Below are 26840 nucleotides of genomic sequence, written 5' to 3'. Positions count from 1 at the left end.
AGTCTGGTTCCCACTTCGATAATCTTAACAAATCCAGTTTAAGGTTATACGTTCCTAACAACTAAGCCTTTCTTTTATCTTGTGTTGAGTTTAATCGGAATCCAAAGAACCCCTTCCCCAACAGAACCAATTTTCAAGATGCAAAATTGTGCCAAAGTTTTCTCATCTTCATTGTTAAATCCTTTGCAGTCATTGTGTATTACCTTTTCCCATTACCACTTTTCCATGGAGATGATTTTGACATTCTTCAACCCCTTTGTGATACTTCTCTTGAGTTATTTGAATACTTATTACATCACCCTTCAATAATGGTTATGGTAATTGATTGGGCACTGTTGGGTCATCATGAGGAGCATTCACATTGGGTCAAGAGCAACACACAAGTGGAAGAGACACCACATATTCATCCAAAACCTTAATGTGATAGGTGTATGAGTCATCTCACTTGTAAAGTGCTGCAACCTCTACTTTTCCAAGAAATGTGGAAATAACAACTCACACTTGTGCACAACAATCTCCCCCTTAAGTATGAGTCCATCTACTATACTCCCCTCAAGCGGAAACTCTTTCATCCACATACATTTGTACCGCCGTTGCGTGCATTACAACGTGACACGCCGCCAGACCACAACCATGTCAGGAAGACTTTCGATACATGGAGCCTGTCCCACGACATCTCTATAAGATTTACATATTGTTTGAGTGAACGTTTTTGCTTTTGAGATGATGGCTGGAATCGGTGTGGCCATCATGTATCTCCAAGCACAAATCGGAAATTCCATGCAAATCCTAACAGATTCTTAGGCTTTGTTTCAAGTTTAGAGGGGAGGGGAAGTGAGGGCTTCGAAAAACGACTTTTTAAAAAAATATAGAGAAATCTTTAACATTTTTTTAAAAAATATTTTGTTTAGAATGATAAAAGAGTATTTATCATTTATATATTTTTAGTTTTTGAAATACTATAACAACATAAATTATATTTGATTATTTTGTCTAAGCCTTCTAAAACCCTAAAAAAAATCCTCATTTAATACAAATTTTGAGATCACCCAAATTAAAGAGTTTTTGGTGTTATGTATAAAAGCAAATCCTAAAAACCCTTCTAACCAAAATCTCTCTATTCATTTTACTCAATCCTTTTTATTTTTCAAAACCCTTCCCTCCCTTCCCCTCCAAACTCACAAACAAATTAGGTTTTCATCTAAATTAGTCTCATCTCTACGTAATTAAGTAAGATTAAATTAAATATGAATTAAATATGATTTCTTTCTTAATATAATCTTGCTTAGTAACAATTAGACTAAATTATAATCTTTTAAGTTTGGTCTATTTTTTTTTTTTTTTTTTGGTAATAAGCATTATTAACAATACACTTTCTTCATAAAGCCATTTATAGTTCACACAAATTAGAAAGAAAAAAAGAAGCATTTTTCTTTCTGTTTTCTGTAATCTGCAGTTTAGACTAATAGCAGCTTAACTGCTGGTAACATATTCCAGCTATACATGCTACTCATAGACTATATGCAATATTAACAAACTATACACTAATAAAAAAAACACCATTTTATCTCTCTCTTTTTTCTCCCAAAAAAAATTAAAGAATATCTGTGTGTAAATATACAATTCAGCACAGATTCTGTCACTGCAAATTTTTTGATGCACTCTCAATGCAAATTTTCTTACACTGCCAACCGATCAATCATAAACTATATCACTTGTATTATTTTTTAGATAGATATGATTAAAGTCGAGTATTTTTTTAATAATTCGATAATTATGATTGGTTGACAGCGTAAGAATATTTATACCGTCAGCAGAGCCGTCTTAAGTTTTTGAAGGCCTTGTGTAGATTAACCATGACACAACAAATAGATATTCTATTTAACCACGGTTTAACTGTGACAAATCTTGGACCCTCTGCGATTGCGTTGCATGTCCTACGGCCCTGACCTCCGATGCATATCATCTCCTCTTTGCTAATTGGAAAGTCCTCTTTAGGAAATAGTTTGCAGTTTTATCATTTCTATGGCACAAAACCCTTAATATTGTGTTAGGATCTGATCTATGCCACCTTCCAGTAGTAGGAGGCATAGGCAATTTCTGTCCATTGCTCATAACTCCAACCCCACTTGTTTCACATGCTACAATGCTGAAATCTTCCATCAATTGTTCAGTATTTTGTCCCATCAATCCTATTACACCTTCCACAACTGCAGCCTCTCTCTCCACAACATTTTCTGACACCAATCCTTCACCACAAGTGCAGAAAACTTTGTTCAAGCTCTCGAAATCCTCTTGGATCATAACATGATCCGACCGGTTAAACACTCTTGAATTTCCACCAGCAAGCAAAACCATTAGGAATGCGTCGAAGGAAGCTCTCATTACTTCTTTCATCGCCATTGGTTGAGCTCTATCTATCAATAGTGTTGTCATGAGTGTGAGATTCTGTTTTAAGATTCTCAAAGCTGGCCTAATTCGCGTGTTGGCAACGTCTTCGACGTAGATGCTATCGTAGAAGACTGAGTTCGAGTCAAGGAATATGAGACGGTACGCAGCGACTTCTGAAACATGTTGAAGTGCTGCTGGAATTGCGGAGTTTAGTGTTTCGAAATATGTACCGCTTTTGCTGCTTTGTGTTTTAAGGTTGTTTGCGAAGCAATGCCTTGTGGAAGGGACTAGGCTAGGGTTTTGTGATAGCGATTTTTCAAGAGCGTGGACATGAGCAAGGAGGTAGTGTAACGTGTTGAGACGAATGTATAGGCGTTGCGTGCCTCGGCTAGTTGATGGCCTTGGATTGTGACCCTCATTCAATCCGGTCAAATGATCTAGCTCTGTTAAGTTTGTACCACAAGGAGTGGCCTTCTTCCACAGCTTGGAGATCTTTGAATCGCGGCTGCATCTTGTTAATGGAGGAAGTACCGGAACATAGCTTTGTTTCGAACCTGAAAAAAATCATAGTTTTTGTTTATTGACATGTCATAGTTAATTGTTTTCGTAAGATCTCCCAAACAGTCTCAGAAGTACTTATATCAATTGATAATTTCAAATAAGTCCGTCCAAATAGGCCTTTGAGCAATTAAACTGACTTTTTCGATTTACAATACTTACCACATGCTGCGACAAACATCACGTATTCTTGGATGAGACTTTCCAATCCATCAGCAAGTTCTTGAACTAACTCATCAGTTATTCCTATTGGAATTTGAAAGAATTCATCTACAGTTGTCTTGGCCGATTTCATCAACTCTGCTGCTGATTGTGCATATAGCTCTGATTTAGACTTTGGATTCCATGTCTGTAGTAAAAAAAGTGCTTATCATATCGAATTTTATCAAAATTGTTCCAACCGTGAAACCAAACATACGCTAATTCAAATAAATCAATCCAAGCATAGCCTTAATCTTCGAAAGAAAGAAGAATTATAAAACCGAAACTTACTTCAGTTTCTTTCGCTCTTTGGAAACACTCCCTTCCGGTGTACAATGATTCGTCGATCCATTTTCTCAAAAGATTCAATATAACCGAATCAACTTCATAAGGAGCCATATCTTTCACAACTGTTTTGCCATTATCGTCATCATCCTCATGAGAATCTTCAACAACCATTTGAACAAAAACTTTTTCTAATTTTTCAGCTCTTTGAAGTACTTCAACTGCCTCAGAAGTGAGTGAAGTCACATCACTTAAATATTGCCTTAGCACATGGCCATAGCAACTGTGCAACATCAAGGCTGCAACTGAAGCTGCTGCAGGGCGCCATTTCTTTAATATTGGACTAAAACTTTGTCTTTCTTTTATCGCCAAATCTTCTGTCTCTTGAGCTAGGTGAATCAGAATTGCACTTAGTTCTCCTTTTATTTGCATTTCAGCATACTTTGCATTCACTGCCTCAATCACCTGCAATCAAAATTTTCTATAAATGATCTCTAATTCTTTTTTCTTTCTTTCTAACTATCAAGCACAGACACAGACACCAGACACGACATAGACACTGACACATCGACATCAGTAATAATCTGACGAAATGATAAAGTAAATGTGATCTCAAGTGTCTGTGTCATATTGGTGTCTGGTACTAACATAGACACACACATATTTTTTCAGAGGCGCTGATGTGACGGAGCTTTATAAGAACGCTATAAGAAAGGAAGGAAAATGTAAATATAAGTTAAATACTAACCTTGTCAAATGCATTTTTCATGGAAGATCTAATATATAAATCAACCCTATCACCAGATGAATCGACAATGGTAACGTCTCCTTTCTCTCTTCCTTCCTTGTCAGATATCACCAGATCTTCACCCAAAATCTTCGAGACCAACAAAACCAACGGAAGAAGACTTTCAATTTGATTTGTAGTTCCTCTAGGAAAAAACTCATGGTAATTAAGCAACCTCTTCTCACCCCAACTTTGCATTGAAGTCAAAACTGTTGTCAACAACTTAAGATAAGAAGATTCTTTTTCTTTCTTAGCATCATTAGCAACTTCACTCAACATAACATGTGAAGCACATAGAAGATCAGACTCAACTTGACCAGTTACTACATATTGTTGAAACAAAACCCAAGAGAAACACACATTATGAATTGACCTTGTTATTCCCAAAATGGACCATGTCTTCTTAATCAACTCAAGCAATTCATCAACTTCATCAAGGACTAATGTCTCGTCCCGAATATCGAAAACAGCTTGAAGAAGCGAATTGTAGAAATGAATGTTGAGAGGAAAACCATCAGCCCAATGACAAATATCAGTTGGTGTTCCATTTGGACCTCTCCATGCTAACGAAACAACTGAGTTACAAAGTGTTCTCATTGTGTCTGAGTTTTTGCCATTGTCTAATGGTTTCAACTCGCAACTACGTATGATGTCTCTCAGGCGTGTCGCAAACATGTTGTTTTTCTCGACGCTGATTGAAGGGTGTATAAGAAGGCCTAGTTCAAGGACTTTGAGCTGTCTCTTCTGCCACATGTGATGCTCATGAGAATCACTGAATTCTGTCGGTTTTAGATGGCGTAAAAGTTCTAATGGGAGAATTATTGTTTCTGCTCTTCTTCCTGCCTGCAACAAAAAACATTTTATGCAGTTAGAACAATAGCATGCAAGATTGCAAGTGATTTACATAACAAAATCAAATGTCACCAAGAAAATATTTGAGACGAAAAAATATCCGTCTCTAATTTCGTCATTAGATTTAGCGACGGAAAAGTTGTAGATAAATGTTATTTTCTCCGTCTCTAATTTTGATTGCTAATTCAATTTATTCTAATAGTGTTGTGTGTATATATATACTTACTTGGCCAACAAGGGTCCTCATTACGATTTTTCTCAAGCGATTATCATTGTGCTCTGTCACCTTCATCTGTTGTCTCATGATCTCTGCCGATGTCATCGGCCTCCGTGGCCTTGACAACGACATGGAATGATGATAAGGGCTGCTTCCGCCGATTGGCGAGGACGGCCCTCCACTAGTTCCACCGGAAGTCATTCTCCTCGACGGTGACCTTTTTAACATCTTCAAACCCAAAGCCTTCTTCACCCTACTCGTCGGCGACATCACCACCTGGCTCGGCTTGGACTCATTCTGATTATTATTATTATTATTCGAATGGAACGAATGTGCATTCCGTCCGCCAAACCCAGGAGTCGACCGACATGCCGTGAAAAATATTTCATAGGCCGTCTCCCTAATATCATCTAGACTCAAGCGTTCGAGTTTGCCAAAAGGCGAGACTAAATTATTAGCCTCCTCTTTTTCAACAAACTCGAATAGACGCGGGTCATGAGAGTAACTATGATGATAGTGATGGTGGTGATGATAATGACGATCCTTAGGAAAGCCGGTCGACGACAAGGGACCGGAATATGACTCACGGCGAGGTGGTTGGCCCATGAGGCAAAAACGAAGATGAATGAGGGGTCAGATACCGACGATGAATGGTGGCGCCGGCGACCACAAAACAAAAGATGTATGGATTATGATGGCAAAGAAATCGCTTGAGAGTAGTACATTTGTGTTAAAGGAAGGGATAAGAGAGAGGAATGAATATCAAGGGAAATAGGTTTCGGTTTTGTTGGTTAATGACAGCATTATTGTGCATGGATGGTGAATGGGAGAGAAAGAGAGAGAAAGTGATGAGTGATTTTGGGTTTATCCACGTTGTCATGAGCGAATAAAGCGAGAATATTTACCAAAATAGAACAAGTACATTTGAATGCAACTTTCTCGGAAGATTTCTTATGAAATACTATATGTTGTTTTGTTTTTTCAGTTTGATTATTTCACAAGATGTTCTGTTTTCTATATTTTTGTGTGTACTGTCATATTCCTTTTTTTGGCTCCAAGAGTCATCAATATGTTATGTAGTTAAGTTGTTCCGTAACATAACATTAAATGCTGGATGTATAACAGACAGATGTAATATAGGTATGGAATTGATAATTTCTCGTCTTCGACAAAATTGGAGGTTTGTTTGAGACGAACAAACATTTGTATAAAACATACTAGTTGAGGATGATAATAATTGAAATTGTTAAATATCTTAGTGGTTGAACTTTGTTTTGTTTTTGTTTTATGGAAAATCAATACTTCAAAAAACTTATATTTTGTTTGGTCATATATAAGAATAAGTTTACTTTATCAATTTATCTTGTCTATATAGTGTCAAAATATATTAATTATTCAATAAATTTAAAATACAAACTTTTTCTTATAAATAAATTCAGAGGGAGTATTTAATTCATGAGAAATTCTTTGGCCACCTCCCTATCTTCTAGTCCACCTCTGGTGAAAACCCCATTATACCCCTGACTTCGGAAATGAACTTCCGAAATGCATGAAAAAGGTGTTTTCGGAAGTTCATCTCCGAAAGCGCCTTTTTTTTTGAAAAAAAATGTCTTATTTCGGAAGTTCATTTCCGAAACTACAATTTCGGAAATGAACTTCCGAAATAAAACGCGTTCTGCAGATTAAGCATAACTCTCCCCCTCCCCCAAATCATTTACCCTAATCATCATCAAACACTTCCATAGGCGAAATTTCTGCAGAAGCAAGTGTGAAGTAGCCAAACTCAACCAAACTCATCATTAAACACTAATTGGTAAGTTTATCATTGTTTTTTCAAGTTTTAGATCTATTTGATTAAACTATATTAGGGTGTTTAGAATCTGAAAAAATGACATTAAGATAGCTTAGTACTGATATTAGGATGTTTAGTAGGCAAAAAAATGGATTTGGTTTAGGTTTTTGGGTCTGCCATTGGAGGTTGCAGAGAAGCTCTGCGTGGGGGTGTTTCGGAAGTTCATTTTCGAAAACACCTCCATCCTAGTTTTCGGAAATGAACTTCCGAACTGTACCAGAAGTTCATTTTTTTTTTGTTTTTTCATTTGTCTCGCATATTAATCGATTTCGATTGTTTACAGGATCATGTCAGACCAGCCAACACGCATCTGACAGGGGAGAGAGTCCCAGACTGCGTCGGCTAGACGCGAGCGGGCGGCGGCGCAGCTGGCGTCGACCCAGGGACGGGGGCAGGGACGGGGACGCCGTGTCCGCGTTCCACAGGACTTGGTGGAGAGTTCATCTGCTTCAGGCTCTAGGAGTAGGCTGGCTCGGGTATCTTCTTCCCGCCAGCGAGAGGAGGAGGATGAGGATGAGGAGGAGGAGGAGGCCATACCGGATGTTGACCCTCCAGTCGGGGAGGAGGAGGAGCAGGAGGAGCAGGAGGTGGATAGCTTTCCGGGAGGGCCTTTTGACACTTCCCTGCTGATTCACTACCAGGATCACGTCGCTCGACGGATCTGGGAGGGAGAGGTATTTTTTTTAACTTAGCCGTTTATTTGTCACCATTTTTTATAATTTTACCGTTTATTTCTCGCTTATTTGTTTTTTTTGTAACAGGAGAGAGAGCCGCTGAAAATGGTGAACCACGCCCGCAAGATTTTCGGTCTGTTTAAACCAGCAGCTGAGTGGTTTAACGACCATGTGCGAGGTTCAGGGCTCAGCGGGCTCTGCATGACGGGGTACACCACCATCAGCACCGGCATGCAGGGGGCATTTGTGGAGCGCTGGCACAAGGAGACGTCCTCTTTCCACTTGCCGGTTGGGGAGATGACGATCACCTTGCATGACGTGCAGTGTCTTCTCCACCTGCCGATTAGGGGGCCGCTGTTGACCCACTCCAAGATCCAGAGGGTGGAGGCCATTGAGTGGATGACGCTCTACTTGGGCATGGAGCACGAGGTTGCTCACTTTGAGTGCGTCACGACATCTGGGCCTCATGTCCGGTTCACCACACTGAGCACTTATTTTGAGCACCACCTGGACGCGGCTGCCGAGGCTGAGGGTGAGGGTGACGAGCTGTTCACAGAGTATCACCGCGGCTGCGCTCTCCGGTGCTGGTACATGCATGTGGTAGGCGCTGCATGCTTTGTGGACAAGAGCGCCAGGTACGTCGACGTGACCTACCTCCGCTATTTCATGGACCTGGATACCGTTCACCAGTGGAACTGGGGGGCAGCTACTCTGGCATATCTCTACCAGAAGCTGAATGAGGCCTCCAACTGGAGGACGAGGCAGTTGGTCGGATCCTGCACTCTGCTTACGGTACGTTTGATTTTAACACATTCTCGTATTTATTTATTTATTTATGTTTCGCATTTATTTTTAATACATTATCGTATTTGTGTTTCAGAGCTGGATCATCTCCTACTTCTCCCGCATCCACGGCTTCCACATCGATCCTGCGTACGTTGACGCCATGCCCAGGGCCGCCAGATACGACCTCCAGAGGGGGAACGATGCGGTGGGACCATATCGCCTGTACCTGGACCGCACGATGCACGACGACGTCACCTGGAGGCCGTTCGCCGACTATGCTCAGGTTGTCCCCTTCGACGGGGTTGCTCTATATTCAGGCTGGTTGACATGCGGGACCGACATCATGGTCCGGTATCTCCCGGAGCGGTGCATGCGGCAGTTTGGGTTCGTGCAGATCATACCCAGGTCACCCTTCGAGGCTGATCCTGACACAGTGACCAGAGTGCAGCTCACTGCCATATGGGAGGACTGGCAGCATCATGTGGTACCAGAGGAGTACCGTCGCATGCGGGTCACCCAGGACTGGCACCACTACAACAAAAATGATATTTTGTAGCGCCTAATTTAATAGCACTTTTAAATAAAATGCTATTAAAAAGGAAAAAACACATCTATAATAGCACTTTATATTTGGATGCTATTATAAAATAGAGACAATCTGATTTTTATAGCACTTTGTGGAAAAATGCTATTATTAAACACTACTAAGATAGCACTTTAATGAAAACGCTATTAATATGCTTGACTAAAATAGCGCTTTGCTTTAAAACGCTATTAAAATTCTTCATTTTTTTTGGACAATTTTTTTTCATTTTGATGGCACTTTATGTTAAGCGCTAATATTATATTAACCATCCTAATGTTAGCACTTCATAAAGAAACGCTACTATTGAGATTAGTAAAAAAAATTAGCGGGCATTTTTTTTGGTTTTTCCCGCACAACATTGGAAATCTTTTCAGCTTGCCCCAAAACTCTTCTGCGTAACCTTCTCTCCCCAAACCTTCTCTCACCAAACTTCTGCCGAACCTTCTCTCGCCAAATTTTCGCCGAACCTTCTCTTACGCCGTCAACCCTCTCTCACGCCGTCAAATCTCTCTCACGCCGTCAAACACAGCCACATACTCTTCTCTAATCGTAGGCTCAGAGACCGTACCGGAAAGAGGAAACCACCTGAGACCGTACCGGAGTTGAAGTATTCGCCGGAATCTTCGAAGGTAGGTTATGAATTCTTCTTTATTTTGAGCTTTTTTCGCTTGCAATAATGTTTGGTTCTGTTTGAATCTGAAGTTTAAAAACGTAAGGTTTTGATTAAATCATGGTTGATGAAATACGAACGTCGTGTGGTATTGATGCGATTTGTTGTTGAGTTCCGATGAAGATGTGATGTTGTTGTCGAGAATCTTCGTTGTTGATACGATTTGTAGGGTTGCATCGATATGGTTGTTGAAGCTTCGATCTGCAATTTGTTGGTACCGAGTTGTTGTTCTGCGTCTATGCGTTGAGGTGTCGAAGCGGTTGCTCATTTCTGAGTTGTTCAATTTTGCGAAGATGAATGAAGCAGGTATGTTGAGTATGGTGATGGTGTTATGTTTCTGCATGTGGTGTATTGAGTTTGAAATTGTTGGAGTATGCAATTTGTTGTTGTGGATTTCTGCTTCAGTGAATGCTCATAGAAATTGGAGGAATGGTTGATGAAAATGGTTTGTATGTGGATGAAGAAGGTTGGAAGTATAGTTATGAAGTGATATTTGTGAAATGGTTATGCTGAGCATGGTTCAGCTTGTTGCAGGTTTTATGGTGAATGGTTTTGGAAGTGAAGATTTATGCGTTTTTGGAGGAAGATTGGTTTTCCATTTTGAGCAGAGTTTGTTCTTATTTTGTATTGGAATTCCTTTCTAAATGAATTGTTCCATTGGTTATAGTTTAGTTCTTACCATGACTAGCTTCAAGGATTTATTTTGTAAACAACACTGGTGTGTGTTCAAATTTGTTATTTATTTCGGTTAGGCTGTAAAGTGCTTCACTGCTTTTCTGAAACAAGCTTAAGTTATAGTAAATTCACCAACTACTGCATAAATTAGGACATTTTTTGTGGGATTCATTGTATTGTTCTCTAATCTAAACGATGGAATTCGATGTAATCTTGTTTTCGGTCACTCCAACAATGAAGGTGGGCTGGGAAAACTGATATATAAACAATCATGACATGTTCATCTATCTAAAATAGCACGTGTTAGGAATATTAAAAGTGAAACACAGTTGCACATGATAATCTTAAATTATCCTTGTATGGTACTAAATGTTTATATTACTTTCTCATGTTGCACATGGTTGTACTTGTATTTTCGGCTTTACTTGGTGTTGTTTCATTGTAGGGTGTGGAGTGATGTACTAAATGTTTCGTTCTCTTTCCTTTGTTGCTCAGATTTATTTGAAGTTGTTGATCGAAGAGCGAAGCTGGTTGCCAGTGACATAGCGGAAGAATAATTTGATTCCAAGTCTCCAGGTTTAGATTCTAGTTCTTTTGACTTTTTCTTTAGCCCTTTTGTATACTTTATCTATAATTAGAATTGGGTTCACTGCGAAGTAGTCAATTCTCTTTCCAAGTTTCAATATAGGTGGTATGTTAGCAGGTGGTGGTTCATTATGAAAACACCTTTGGTTAGTAATAAATTAGTGGACTTCAAGCGGATTATAACTATGAGAAGATAGAGACTGAGAACTACTTACAGTCTTCCCTTTATCTTTGGATGATGGATGTTTGTGGGAAGGTCTGCTAGCAGGTGGTGGTTCATGTGTCGACTGTGCATACGATGGTGGATATATAGATGTTATGCATTTGGATGGTGCATAAACAGGCTGTGAATACATATATTCTGGATATACATGGGTAGAGTATGTGTAGATGGAGGTTGGTGTTACAGTATGGTTAGTTTGTCCTGTCATGACTATCTGTTGTACAATACAATGATAATGAACTCTCAGCAAAACAATACTAATAAAGGTTTTAAAAATCTAACAGACTCTAACTACTTCATACAAAACAGTTGCAATGCTAACTAACTCAACTATAAGCACAACTAAGTTAAATATAGTTAATATATTATTGTGTATTAGATTCATTAATAATCTGTTATGAAAACACATGTGTTGAGTGAAGGAGTAGTGGTGTGATGTTGGGGTTGTTGAATGGTTTTGCAGGTTTCAGTAGATTGGAATTGGAGGATGGAGTGAAATGAGAGAGGTTATGGTTGGGTGGATGATAGGTTTGTAGAAATAATTAATTTAAGAATCATTCTCAATTGCTGAGCAGTTTGATAAGTTTTACTTTAAATTTTTACAATTTATTATAATTTTTCATGGCTTCAAGCAGTCTGATAAGTTTTAGTTTCAATTTTACAATTTATTATTATTTTTCATTAGCTGCTGACATCCAAATCAAAAATTTTGAGTTGATTCTCTTCTTTGTCTTATGTGATACTTTCAATCTCTTTGTGATGAGAAATTGTTGTGATTTATGGGTGTTAATTGCCTATCAATATGTATGATTGATCCATGAAAATTAGAGAGTATTATGACATGTTAAGTGAGGACTTGGAGATGAAAAATATTTTTTTTTTTAATTTTTTGGAAGTTTGATTCAAGTCAGGAAGGACCTTATATAAATCATGGCCATTTTGGAATCATACTGTTAGAAAACACACTCCTTAGATTTTGATCTAAATCATGAGATTGCTTGGTACAAATCACGAGCCTAGATTTTTTGAAAAATCTTATTTTAACCTCTAAAGCACTAGTTTAAGGTGGGTATTGTTCCTTAAATCTAATTTAGTGATCTTATGCTTAATTATAACTCAAAATTTACTTAGAATCAATTATGAAGTTGGACTAAGAATTTCTAAGGATCGAGATGCATTTGTGTTTAGAATTAAGACTAGTCATAATTAGTATGGGTAAATTCATAAGGCCTAATATGAAATATTACATTAAAAAATACTTCATGATTTCTACATTGTAACATGATGAATGAATGATGAAGCTACTTACATTTTCTTGTGCAGTAAGTATGCATATAAATATATTAAGTTTTCAATTAATTAAATATATATGTGTACTATTGAACTGTTATTTAGCGTTAAGTGAGAATAATATGATCCATTGTATCTAAGTGAGTTTTTTGTTTATAAGACAAAAAATATATAATTGATAGTAAGTGAAGTATCACTTACATAACTAATCTATCTCCAACCTTATTAATATAGAAAACGTTTTAATATATGTTACAGTTCACTTTAAAATTCAATAAGTTTATCTCACAGACTAAGACCCAGAAAATGAGCATATGATTCGTAGGTACAACCAAATTTAGTGGTCACAAATGTTAACAGTGTCTGTCCATTGATTATCTCAAATATAAAGCTTCCAGTAGCAAACTTAGTTTACAACTCAATAATCTCATAACAATGGCATTGAAACTTTGGAGTTACTTACACCAATTTAAATTTTTGGTCTTCATCATTCAATTGAATGGCTTTAATTGTTTGGTTAGTTTTTTACTCGCACATTTCTTTTTGTTTGGTTAAATAATTCGTTCAAGACTTGTTAGACCCACATTAAATGTTTGATTATTTTATATATCTTGAATTAGTTTTTATTGTACAATACATAATCAATATTTCTTCTATGATATACAGGAAAACAAGAAGCGGTTATTTTGCCAACTAAATGATTGTACTTGTGGGCTGATGCTTTTGGTTCGTGAAGAATTGGAGAATTACTTGGTGCTGTTTTGTTGTCGTTTCTTGTTTTTTAGGTGTTTTATTTAGAGAATATGACTTGTTATTTTGGGATTTGGATTAAAGTACTCTTAGATGGAATGCATGTATCTATAAATTTGGCTATGCAAATGCCCTCTTATTTTTAAGTACACTAAATACCCTCTATATATGTTATGATATATTTATAAATAAGAGGATTTGGTTTAAAATGTTATTTGATATTTGAGTAACTTAAAAGCGTCATTTGGTATTGAATTGAATGTGGTTTTTTTATATTTGCACACTAATAGAATGATTTTATGTACAGCAAATAAAAAAAAGGTTTACCATATATTAGCGCTTTCTTTGAGAGTGCTATCAAAAGTGAGTTATATATTAGCGCTTTCTTTGAAAGTGCTATAAAAAATGAGTCATATATTAGCGCTTTCTTTAAAAGTGCTATCAAACATGGGTCATATATTAGCGCTTTTAATGAAAGCGCTATCAAACATGAGCCCTTTAATAGCACTTAGTTTGAAATTGCTGTCAAAATCACATAAAAACACACGCAAAATGCATACTTCAATAGCGCTTTAGAAAAAGCGCTATTAAAAACGGGAACTTTAATAGCGTTTTAGAAGTGCTATTAAACAAAAAACGTTTACAATAGCGGCGCGGTTAATAGCGCTTTTAAGCGCTATCAAAAACAAAAAAAAGTGCTATTAAATAGCTTATTTGGCGTAGTGCACAGTGTGGAGGGGTACGTCACATGGTTCTACCGGGTGTCCCATCCTCTCTTGAGACCCGACGTTCCCGGCGCTCCTAGGCCAGCACACGAGGAGATCCTGGAGAACCGGCAGGCGGAGGATGACCACGCCATTGATCTCCTTCCGATCTGCCAGCGGATAGAGATGCTTGGGCGGGACGCGTTGCATCGAGGTGTCATTCATCAGGGCGGACCAGAGGCAGTCGCCGTGATGGAGATGATCGTCACTGATGCGGGTCGTGCGGCGGGGTACAGGCGGCAGAGGAGGGCCCAGGGTGAGCGGGTTAGGCACACCCAGTAGTGGTGGGGTTTATTCATTTTTTGATTTTGGATTGTATATTTAGCACACTATTTTTATTTATTTCGGTTTGTATATAATATTTTCATATTAGTATTTTTTTTGTTTATTTATCATATTAGTGTTTTCACTCTATCTATTGTTTATTTTATTTGCCGGTAACGTTTAATTAAAATGCGGTTGCGTTTAAGAAAAAACATAAAAAAAAAACACAGTTTCTGCATAATTCGGAAATGAACTTCCGAATTCACCCCCCTGTGTTTTCGGATGTTCATCTCCGAACGCACCCCCCATGAGGTGTTTTCGGAGATGAACTTCCGAATCAAGGAATTTTTTTTAAAAAAAAAAGCGCTTCGGAAGTTCATTTCCGAAGCAGGGGTAGTTTGGGAATTTCGCTGGGGGTGACCCCCCATAGGGAGGTGGGTAAAGAAATTTTCTAATTCATCCCACGTCTAAAAACTCTAATTTTTGTAGGAAAGATGTTTATAAAATGATAAATGTGCAAGCCAAAAAACATGAAAGGATTTTTATTTTTTTAAAGAATTGTGTCTTTGAATTAATGACAAATTTAGAGATTAAATTTGCTACAAATTAGCTCTTATTTCGGAGTTCAAGTATGCTGTTCATCTTAGCCCGTGGTAATGCCATATAACATCTTTGCCACACTGACATTACCACGTGTCTGTCGTGTCACCAAATTTTTTTATGTGGCGTGCCAAGTTAGCTTCTCTTAACAGACGTTAACATGAGAGATCATAAGTGTAGATGAAAAATAGTAGGAGGAGGATTGTTTGAAAGAAATTTTTTGGGGGAATAAAATCAAATGTTGGTATATTTATGAGGACCACTAACATATTTAACCCTAATTGAAAAAACTTAATTTTGTTTTTACGAAAATTAAAGTTTTAGTATAATTGAGACATAGTTTCTCCGTTTTAAAACAAGTGTTTTGTAATATTTTGTACATAAATTATGGATTAAAATTTTGTACATAGTTTCTCTATTTTAAAATAAGTGTTATTTAAATGATGGAATGATTAGTTCGAGTATATTGCGGCTCTTAGCCTCTATGATATGGCCTTAGAGAAACTCTTTGATTTATTATTTGGGATGAGTCATCCGAATAGAGTTTGGAGCAAGTAACTCAGGCAAGACTTAGAAAGTTGAGTTTCTCAGGAAAAACTTCGTAAAGGCGAGTTTCTCAGACAAGACGTCGTAAAGGTGAGTTCATCACGCGAGACCTAGATAGTTAAGTCCCTCATATGAGACTTAGATAGTTGATTCCTTCGGACGAGACTTTGTGAAGACGGTTCCCTCATGTGAGATTTAGAAAATTGAGTCCTTCAGACAAGACATAGATATGGATTAAGTGACTTCAAACACAAGAAGGGGGCGGGAGAGAGGATGAACTATGTGAGTTTGAAAAACCATTTTCAAATACAAAATATTTTTCAAAATTGAAGTTTAAAACTCTTTTGGAAAACAAACATAGTAAAAGTAGCGGAAATGGAAAAATTGAATAACATCATAACTAAATAACTGGAAAGCAAAAAGTTAAGGGATGAGAGAAAGATACCAGAGATTTATAGAGGTTTGGTCTAATGAGCTGACATACTCTTCTCCCAACGATTTCCTTCTAAATAATTTTCATTATGATGAGAGATTTTAACAGACTTTGTCCTCGAACCTCCTTATATAAGGATTGAAGTTTTAAAATGGCTAACTTCTCAATCAACAATGGAGTTTTAACTACAGAGACTCCAGAACCAACATAGAGTTTTTAAAAACATGCTAAGCTTACAAACCGACTAAGAGATTCATATATAAATATTTGGAGATATTGGGAAAGACTTTGGTAGAAAATAAGGGTTTATTATTGAGAACTTGAGTAACTATTTTCTTGTAATTCATTAGTAATATTTTATAATAACCTTTGGAAGTATAGTGAATCATAGCAATTCTTTATCCTTTGTTGAAGGTCATTTATTTTGATTGACATTGTTCTTTGTCATCACACATCAAATTTCTTGGTGTGATTGAATCTTTCAATTCACAATAAGTGGCACCCCACCGTGTAGCAAAGGAATTTTATTAAAAAGTGAGCATCCTAGGTTCTAGATTGGAGATTAAGAAGTTTTTTAGGAGACAATGATTTAAGGCTATGGAAAGTGAAGATACAAGAAATTATAAGTCAAGCAGAGTGTATTAAAGTATTGAAAAGTGAGGCATTTATGCATGTACGCCTAACATAAATAGAGAAGGCTGAGATGGTGGATAAGGCCAAAAGTTCCATTATCTCGTTCCTCGATGATAAAGTTCTGAGAGAAGTTGCTAGGATGAAGATTGCGACTTTGGCATGGGAAACAATTTAATCATTATATATGATCAAGTCTTTATCTCACATGTTGTGCTTAAAACAGCAAATCTATTCATTTCCAAATGGTAGAGAATAAATCTATATTGGAGAAGTTAATAGAACTTCACAAGAGCATTGATGATTTGAAGAATATTGAGGTGACGATTTATGATGAGGACAAGGCTCTACTCTTGTTGAGCTTATAACCCATATCCTTTAAGCACTTTAAGGATGCTCATCATTGTGGCAAGTAAGATACTATTACTTTGGATGAAGTCTAGACGACTTTTTAAGATCCAAAGAATTTTCAAAGGTGAAATATTTGAAGATTTAAAATATTGATGAAGACTTGAGTGTCTTAAGAAGAGGAAATGAGCGTAGAAGGATGTTAAAATCATACAAGTTTGACTAGTCAAGGTTAAAATTCTTTATTTTCCAAAAATCCACTCAATTCAAGAAGGATTGTTCATATAGGGAAGACAATGAATATTATGTTCATATTATTTCTACCTCCGATGAGGATAGTTATGCAAGTGGTACTGCATTAGGGTGTCAAGTATGGTGATTGAAAAGGGTTAGGTCAAGGACTCATATTTATCTTGTTACATGTGTCAGAGAAAAGAATACTTTGAGACTTTAAAGCTGGAGGAAAGTGGAGTAACTCACCTTGGTGACAATAAGTCTAGCATGGTTCATGGTATTGGTATGGTCATACATAAAATGTTCGATGATCATGAGTTTCTTCTTGACATCGTGAGGTATATATATGTGCCAAATCACGTGAAACTTGTTATTTATAAGCATGTTAGATGATTTAGGCTATTACTCTAGAGTTGAACATGTGTTGTTGAAGATTTCACATGGTGAAGTGATAATAGCTAAAAGGTCTAGAATATGTGGCTAATTTGTTTTAGAAGGCTCCAATGTTGTAGTTGATTCATCATAATATTGTGAAGATTTTCATGAAAAGAAAATGATACGGGATTTGAGGTCAAGGCATAATGGATGCCTGAATGTTGTTTCAAAGAACTTTAATGAGTTTTTTAGAAGACAAGTGATAAAAATGCATTTGACCGCTGAGTTTTAATGGAGTTTTTTTGGGATAAAGCTGGTGCCAAAGATTTTTTTACCTATTCAGTAGGTATTCATTTACAATAATAGACTTCCAAAAACTTATGGAGGTTGAAGTTGATCTTCCCTTATAAGTTTTCGGTTTTCTTTATTGTCTTTTAGTTATCTATTATTTTATAGTTTTAGTAAATTAGTCTCCTATCGATTAGATAATTGCACATTCTAGGGTTGAGCCTTAAATTGTTTCCGCATGCATAAATCAAAATCATTTGTTTAAAGTCGATACAACGTGGCTCAAGTCAAATAGTGAAAAAATTGAATCAAGACTTTCATGAATGCATAAATTCTAATTATAATATCTCACGAATCAAATGAACATTTCCTTTTTCTCAAAAGTTCAATTTTTCAAGTATGATTCGAATCAAAGATATGCATGAATCAAATCAATATTTGAATGAGAAAACCAGGTTTTGGTTCATTTATTGTGATTTGAATCACAGTTTGTCTTGGCTAGAATTAAAGCTATTTTGATTCAGATAGTAGAAAATCTTGATTCGAATCATGGATCAGATTCATTTTTTGGTTTTTAATTCTGGTTGTATGACCCGAATCAAAGACGTAGAATTTGGATTTTAAGTTCTTCGTTCAAATCATTCTCTCATCTAAATCGAATCATACCATTTTCTTTTGACTCGAGTCAAATGGGTATTTTCTTTCATTTTTCAACGTACTTTTCTAGCACATATATAAATCATATTTTTAAATCTCTCTAAAACCGTTCATAGAATTTGAACAACACAACATAACTCATACACAAAACATTAATATCTCAACATTCTAAAATTGTTTTCAGAATTGTCAAAGAAAGTTGTGGTTGTATGGCTAGGGTTGACATTCCAGCAGGAAAAAGAAGGTGCTATTTTCTCTAAGAAATTTTGAGTAGGCCTAAGTGAAGGGTTCTATGGACGAAAAGAAGTTTCTAGTTCTTTCGAAGAGATCAAGACTCGAGCAAAGGACCAGTAGGAGTGGGTGAAGGTCGTTATTAAATGAAGGCTTGGAGAAGAATTCTTGAATCTAGAAGGTGAAGATCAAAGTCAAGTGAAAACTTTGAGGGAATCAGCTACGCCGTTGCATACATCACAAATGAAGATTAAGATCGAAGCTATTTTTAGTTTTCAACATTATCGTGAATCATTTGGTTTTATTAAAAGACGTTGTAAACAATTGTCAATAGTGGGGACCTACAAAATTTCAACAGCTTGCCATTGGGAGCTGGATTAAGCGCTAGCAAGGATGCCAAACCATTATAAATATCGTGCCTAATATTTAATTATTTTTCCCTATCTCATTTGATTTTATGAATAGAATTGCATGCCAATGATTTACCATTTTCTTAGAAATTGCATGTATCTAGGCTTTATTAACTCATAATGATTTTTGTGTAAACTTAGGTTGGTGTTAGACTAAGTCTCTAAATAATCTTCTTGGTGATTATATATGTACAACTATAATTGTATATTTTTTGATCAATTAAGTAAATCGAAGTCATACACCTAATGTGAACTGAATTTTTCATAATTGACATGTTAATTTTTTAGTCGATCAATTGTTCTTCATTTATTCTATTTTTTTGATAATTTAGTTAATAAGTGTAATCGTCCCAATCAGAATTCACATATGTAGTATAACTTTTCGTTGCCAAACAATTTAATAAAACTCTAATTTTCGAAAAGATTTTTGAAACCGATTTTTGGGGACTGTCTATTTTAATCTCCATTCTATACCCATATTCTATCTAATAGAGGTTTAGAGGAGGAAAATTGTAACCTTCTGTATTTTTAAGATTTTCAAAACTTTTCTTATTAATCAAATCAAGTTAATTTATCTAGATGATAAAGTTGTGGATTATGTCCTCAACGGTGATTCAAGAGGTCAGAAGGGTTATGAGTTGTTAGGAGTGAAACCGAAAGGATCGAAGTTCATCAATCAGAGATGTATTAATTTTAATGGGTAATGTATGAGAAGAAGAGTAAAGACATGAGATGAAGCTTTTACAAACTATGGCAGAGAATACTTAGTTTAATGTGGAGTTTTCTACTATGAATACTAGTAGTATTTGATTATCATTTTACTCGTGATAATGTAAGGTGTGAGATTGTATCATCTCAAATGGACGATGATATTGACCTTGAATGTTATGCTTTGAAAGAGGATTAAGGGTTGCAAAACTCAGAAACAGGGACCTTCAGGGAGGCATTAAAAAGCAGGTGGAGTCAAAGATAGTTGAAGAATCATACTTGTGGACTTTTTAGACTAATAAAGCAGAAAAAGGTGATTGGTAGAAAGTGGATGCAAGTGGCAAGATCAATGTTCAAGCGAGGCTTGAAATTGATAAAAAAATTGTTCAATAAATACTAAATTGACAGAGAGTTGTAAGGTGGTTGATGGATAAACTGACATCAACACGATATCAAGTCAAAGTAGAGATTGATGAAGTATGCGTTATGACCTTAAGTGATGAAGATAAAAGAAAATTATTTTGATATTGCAGATATCGTAAAGCCGGAGAAAAAAAGCCAGGAGGTTCACACAAGGCATTAAAACCGCATGTAGGCGGTTTTCCAGAGCTGGTCAGGTGGCGACGGAAGCCTGCGAGTTCGACGACATTCGATGGGTCAGGTCAGTTCTGCGAGCGATTCTGTCCGTTGAATAATTGACCTGGTCCAAGCAATTTCCATGCATTGGGCTTAATTGTTTTAGTTTCTGGATCAATTTGTTAATGAGTTTGAGAAAAACGATTAAAGATTTCCAAAGAGTTTGAAAAATACTTTTAAACGCCTTAAATGTGTGTGATTAATATATACAGAATTTAAGAAATTGAAAAAACTCTCAAGAAATTTTTGAAATTTTTTCAATTAATTCATCCGCGCATGCAATTAAAGATTTCATATGTCAATACATTTTTAGACGGTTTATCAAAATTAGTAAAACTTTTTTAATGTAAAAATAGTGTTATATAACACAAATCAAAACCACTTTTTTTTGGGTATATATATCCAGCACCCTTTATAATCAGTATGAGAAACAGAGAAATTCTTAGGTAGATACAACCCTAAGAAATAGTTTTACACACAACCAATCATAAAATTTTAATTAATTAAAAAATAAAATTTTAATCTTCTCTTTCCTTCATAATCACAACCACCCATGAATCCAATTAAAAAAGAAATTAAAATTTAAATAAATTTTAAATTTTCTCTCTTCTTCATAATGAGTTGTCTTATTTCTATTGATTGTGATTAAGAAGAAGGTTTTATGTCCGTGTCCATGCAAGAATTCCTCTGAGAAACAACTAGACACCTAGACAAAAACTTCAAATGGTCAGCATTTTAAAATTACACAAGAACACCTAGACAAACATGTATGATCTTCCAAGACTCCATTCTTACTTAGAAAACTGCATCCATAAAAATCAAATTCCAAATGAGTTTGATGCATTTGAAGATCAAAGTTTCAAATGTGCACTTTGCTTTTGGAGGAGCTTTGTCTTTGATTAGCCAAAACCTTGGCATGACCTTCCATTGTCCCTCTTGCTGCTTTCTTTCTCTTAGTTAAGGATATATTGTTCTTCAAATCATTTATACTTCCAATTAATTCATCATTATCTAAAACCAAGTTGCATCAACATTATAATATCAATACAAAAAACAATGTAGTAATAATCATATATAAAATATCTAGAAAAAATCGTATAAATACAGACGAATGTAGTATTTACCAGGACTAGATAAGACAGCGCGTGGACGAATAACACAACTAGGTCTTGTATTTTCTTTTGGAACCTCCCTAACTTGTTTGTTATTTTTCAACATTCCTATAGAAAAATTGAAATATCATTATTCATTGATGCATGGTTCATTTCTCCATTTACTAATAGATGAAATGCTAAATTGAGATTAGATGTAAAATTCAACCTTTAGTTGAAGGAGTGAATCTCCTTGTTATTATATGTTGAGGACAACCTTTTGTATTCTTGCACATTGATGGTGGTTCACTTTTATTATGATTCTCCTCTTCTGCTCTCAAAGATTAACAAATTTTGTGTTTAAGAGACACAAAATATATAGATTATAGCTAAATCAAATTAAAATTTTTTTCCAAATAAAATACCTTCAAAGTGTAGGGATTCAATGAGCTTCAAGAGAGATAAAATTCCACTATCATATTCAGAATAAACATTGTCTTCTTGCTCTGGGACCCTTACACTAACTCTTGGATACACTTCAAAAAACAACACCAGTTTATGATTAGTGAGGAAAAAAGTTGTTATTTGAAAGGAACCATGAAGAAAACTCACTTTAATATGTTGTTTTGAAATCAGAGTTTGAGAAAGGTATGATGTTGAAAATTGATAGAGAATACTTCTAGAGATGAAACTTTTAGTTTATAAAGGTAAGTTTCATTACAAAACAATCTAGCTATTGGTTCTCTTACTTGAGTAAAAAGGAAGTAACAAAAAGTGTCAATTATGTTTCTTTGCTTAGACATCAATTGTAGGTGAAATTGTTCAGGTTGCATGTGAATGAGACTGAGTAGAAATCATGTCTTTTTATTTTTTTAATTTTTTTTCATTCTAGTGGTTGATTCATCATAAAGAAAATTTAATAGAACAAAAGAGAGAATATAAAAGATAAAAAAAATGATTGATATTAAATCAGAATAGAAACACGAGGGAAAAGGTATGAGAGGATTCGAATTTCTTGGATAAATATAAATTTCAAAAATTTATTGTGTTGATTAAACACAAAAGTAAAATTTTTTCATCTTAAAAAACTAATAAAAATAGTCTCACAAGACTTAAGTAAATAGATTTAAAGGTATTTTTTATATTTAATCAACACTTATATATTTACCTTTTTTAATATAATGTATATCCTCATTAGATAATCTCTCTTTTGTAAAATATTACATTGAACTCATAAATTTAATTGTTTATAGTTTTTTTAATTAATTTATAAAATATTGTGTATTTTAATAATGTATTATAAATATTTTTTTTGATAATTTCTCTGTTTATTTATTTTTTAATATATTTTTTCAAGTTTGAACGTTGTTACACCAAGAATGTCTAGGTGTAAAAATGTTGAAGCTTGAGAAAATATCAGAAAGCTAAGAATGAGATCAAGAAGGAGGTGAGTGAAGCAAAAATTTAAGTTTTTGACGGATTATACCAATCTTTAGGAGGCAAGGAGTGAGAGAAATCAATATATAGGTTTGCTAAGAAAAGAAAAACAAAGACAAGAGATTTGGATCAAGTGAAGTGTGTTAAAAATGAAGAAGGCAAAGTCTTGGTTCAGGAGAAATATATAAAGGATAGGCAAAAAACATATATCTACTATTTTATCTCACCAGACTCTAGAAGGCTTGACATTAAAAAAGATGATCAAACCTATAGTTATTATCGTTGAATTAAAAAACAAGAGATAAAGGAAGTGTTGAAAAGGATGAACAATAGTAAGGCAGTTAGGCTAAACAACATACATATTGAAGTGTGGAAATTGTTGGAGATAAATGTATTGAGTGGCCTACTAAACTCTTTAATAAAATTATGAGGTCAAAGCAAATGTTAGATGAATAGAGAAGAAACACTCTAGTTCCATTATATAAGAACAATGGAGATGTACAAATTTGTGCAAATTATAAGAGATTAAACTTATGAGTCATATCATAAAGTTACGGAAAAGAGTGATTGAGCGAAGATTAAGAAAAAAAACTTAAGTCACTAAGAATCAATTTGGTTTTATATTTGGAAGGTCGACAATGGAGGCGACCTATCTACTACGATGTGTGATGGAGCAGTAGCGGATGGATCAACAAGACTTGCATTAGTTTTTATTGAATTGAAGAAAGGGTATGATAGAGTGTCTAGAGAGATTTTATGGAAAACCCTAGAGAAGAAAGGGGTTATAATTGCATATATTCGAGCTACTCAAGATATGTATGAAGGGGTGTCGACTAGCGGGTAGAAAGACAAATGATTTTCTCATTACAAATGTTTGCATCAAAGTTCAACCCTAAGCTCCTACCTTTTTTACCTTATTTTTGTTGAGACTATAATTCCTTGTGTCGAAGCATGTTGCTCGACAGAAGCAAGGGCGTGTCAAAATAGCCTAGTGTGTCAGAGTTGTGTAGTTGTTGAAGTGTCGAAGGAGTTAGCCTCGACATAGATTTTCGACTTAGGCCTAATTTTGTAGTGTTAGTAAAATTAGGTATTTTGGGCTTTACTTAGGAAGCAAGCAAACCCAAAATCTATAAATAGATAGTAACCCCTATTGTTGTAAAATACAAATTTTGTAGTTGCAAAAAGTAAATCCTGAGTTTGAGAGCAGAGAGAAATTATGCAAAAATCTTTCTTCTTCCCCTTATTTTGTTTAAACCCTAATTCCTCTTTATTCCCAATTCATCTTTTTCTTTTCTTCTTCCTCCATTATTATTGTACAGCAAGAATCATCTTGCAATCAAGGTTGGTTGATTACTCGAGTGAAGAGTGAAGAAAAAGAGAGAGTTTGACCGGTTGATTGATTCTTATTCATCAAGATTGATTCAGAATTATCCATAGCTTTTGGTGTAATTCCAACATCTGGTATCATAGCCTGGTTGAGCGATTCGTGGGAAGCGAAAACACGATGGAGATGAATCATTTGAATGGGCATTTTTCGAAGAGTCTCCCAATTCTGAAAGGTTAGAATTATGAGAATTGATGCAAGCAGAAGAAGGCTGTTTTTTTTGTAAACAAGATCTTTGGGATCTTGTGAAAGAAGGAGTAACACCGCTTGAAGAAGATGCGACAGATGAAGAAAAAACTGCACACAAAGAATTGAAAAAGAAGAATTATAAAGCTCTCTTTATAATTCATAAATGCATTGATCCAGATAATTTTGAAAAGCTGAGTGATGTTGAATCAGCTAAAGAAGCATGGGAAATTCTGGAAAAATCGTTTGGAGGCGATGATAATGTGAAAGAGGTGGGGTTACAAAATCACAAAAGAACGTATGAATTGCTTCAGATAGAAGAAAGCGAGAGCATAACCGATTTCTTCACTAGGGTTACAAAATTGGTGATTCAAATCAAGGTATATGGAGAAATGTTGACATCAAGATCAGTTGTTGCAAAGATCTTGAGGTCCTTCGCTCCAAAGTTCGACCATATGGTAGTTGCCATATAAGAATCAAAAGATTTGTCAACATTAACAAAGGAAGAGCTTCAAGGGATGCTTGAACAATGAATGGATGAAAGCGCTACATGCAAGTAGAAGAGTGATGTGGCTTTGCAGATGCAATCAACAAAATAAAAGAAATGTAAAGGAAGTTAGAATAGAAACAAAGGTAGAGGAGGCTACAACCGTTCGACTTATCCAAATCAGCAAGAAGGAAGCTAGTTGAATCAAAGAAATTCCTCATACCAAAGCAACCAAAGAGGTGGCGTTGCACGTAGAGGAAGAGGTGGTTGTGGAAAACTTTACAAAAGTCACATTTTTGTTTCCATTGTTAGAAGTATGGTCACTATTCTAGTGATTGTCGTGAAAAATAGAAGAATCAAGACAATGATGCAAAGTTTGCAAAGCATGAAGAAGAAGAGATGATGCTGATGGTCACAACAAGAGATGAAGAAAGATTCAAGGATCAATGATTCTTGGACTCAGGATACTCATCACACATGTTTGGAAGGAAAGATTGGTTTGTCAACATAAAACCCTTAATGACTAACATGGTGAAATTTGCAAATGACAATACTCTAGAAGCTGAAGGTATTGGTGATCTTCTGATTATGAGGAAAATAGAAAAACGTCAATAAATTCCAATTTGTTATACATACCAAGCATGAAAATAAATTTCTCAGCATAGAGAAGTTGGTCGAAAATAACTACAAGGTGTCGATTGAAGACAAGCTGATGAGAGTTGTCGACTCAGGTGGAAGAATAATCTTAAAGGCTCCTATGTCCTAGAATAGAACCTTCAAGATTGAAATTAATGTGATGGAGTACAAGTGTCTTGCAAATGCAGCTATCAAAGATGAATGGACATGATACTATCGAATTGGCCATCTTAACTTCAAAGACATAAGATATTTGAAAAGATGAAATATGGTTTTAGGATTACTAGAAATCGACATTCCAAATGAAGTGTGTGAGGAATGTGTACAGGGAAAGCAATACAATAACAACTTCAGCAAGGATGCAGGAAATAAGTCGAAGGAAATTCTTGAAGTCATATACTCTGATGTATGTGGACCAATCCAAGTGGTTTTGATTGTAGGTAACAAACACTTTGTCATATTTATAGATGATTTTAGTCGAAAATTATGGACTTACCTAATTAAGAAGAAAAGTAAAGTGATTGAGATATTATCCAAGGTTAAATTTATGGTTGAAAGACAAAGTGGTCAAAATCTCAAGATCCCGAGGACTGATGGTGGTGAAGAGTATGTGTCGAATGACTTTGATGCATTATGTGAGAAAGAAGTTATTGTGCATGAGGTGGTGCCACCCTACACTCCATAGAAGAATGAAACTGTAAAAAAGAAGAATCGAACCATCATGACCATGGTGAGAAGTATGTCAAAAGGAAAGCATTTACCTAAGGAATTTTGGAGCGAAGCTGTGTCGACTGCAACATACATTTTAAACAGGTGCCCACAAAGAAGCTAGAAGGAATTATGCCAGAAGAATGTTAGTATGGTGTCAAGCCTAGCTTGAGTCATTTTAAGGTATTTGGATATATAGAACATAGACATGTGCCTGATCAGTTGAGAAGAAAAATTGATAACAAGTCGAGTCAAATGATCCTAATAGTATATCATTCGGCTGGAGGATACAAGTTATTCGACCATGTGAACAAGCAAGATATAATCAGCAGGGGCGTGGCCATAGATGAACTTAAGGAATGGAATTGGGCTGAGATTTTCAAGAAGGATCAGTGAGAATCTTAC

At 35.6% G+C, this 26840-nt stretch overlaps 2 protein-coding genes and 1 long non-coding RNA gene across 4 annotated transcripts; 1 reads left to right on the top strand and 2 right to left on the bottom strand.

Moving 5' to 3' along the window:
* Window positions 1-1358: 1358 nt before the first annotated feature.
* On the bottom strand, window positions 1359-6086 carry LOC131625835 (protein unc-13 homolog). Its single transcript, XM_058896664.1, has 5 exons — window positions 5301-6086; window positions 4184-5065; window positions 3442-3900; window positions 3112-3298; window positions 1359-2945 (listed from the first exon to the last, which is right to left on the bottom strand). Exons 1-5 carry the CDS (start codon window positions 5895-5897, stop codon window positions 1963-1965), a joined length of 3108 nt encoding a protein of 1035 aa, XP_058752647.1. The 5' UTR covers window positions 5898-6086; the 3' UTR covers window positions 1359-1962.
* Window positions 6087-9485: 3399 nt separating this feature from the next.
* On the top strand, window positions 9486-13952 carry LOC131625826 (uncharacterized). Its single transcript, XR_009290963.1, has 3 exons — window positions 9486-9818; window positions 11030-11110; window positions 13299-13952. It is a non-coding gene; the product is annotated as an uncharacterized LOC131625826 (long non-coding RNA).
* Window positions 13953-20901: 6949 nt separating this feature from the next.
* Window positions 20902-22270, bottom strand: LOC131625825 (uncharacterized). Of its 2 annotated transcripts, XR_009290962.1 has the most exons (6): window positions 22210-22270; window positions 22023-22133; window positions 21827-21928; window positions 21631-21726; window positions 21302-21517; window positions 20902-21212 (listed from the first exon to the last, which is right to left on the bottom strand). XR_009290962.1 is itself a non-coding variant. In XM_058896651.1 (5 exons), coding segments are annotated over exons 1-5 (462 nt in total). In that variant the 5' UTR covers window positions 22211-22270; the 3' UTR covers window positions 20902-21365. The 2 variants fall into 2 exon arrangements, 1 of the variants encoding a protein (XP_058752634.1); XM_058896651.1 differs by having other exon boundaries at window positions 20902-21517.
* Between the last annotated feature and the right edge of the window lie 4570 nt (window positions 22271-26840).

Source organism: Vicia villosa, unplaced genomic scaffold (genome assembly GCF_029867415.1).
Source record: "Vicia villosa cultivar HV-30 ecotype Madison, WI unplaced genomic scaffold, Vvil1.0 ctg.000244F_1_1_3, whole genome shotgun sequence".
Classification (NCBI taxonomy): domain Eukaryota; kingdom Viridiplantae; phylum Streptophyta; class Magnoliopsida; order Fabales; family Fabaceae; genus Vicia; species Vicia villosa.
Note: the sequence above shows the minus strand (reverse complement) of the source record. Positions and strands in the feature narration are given on the sequence as shown.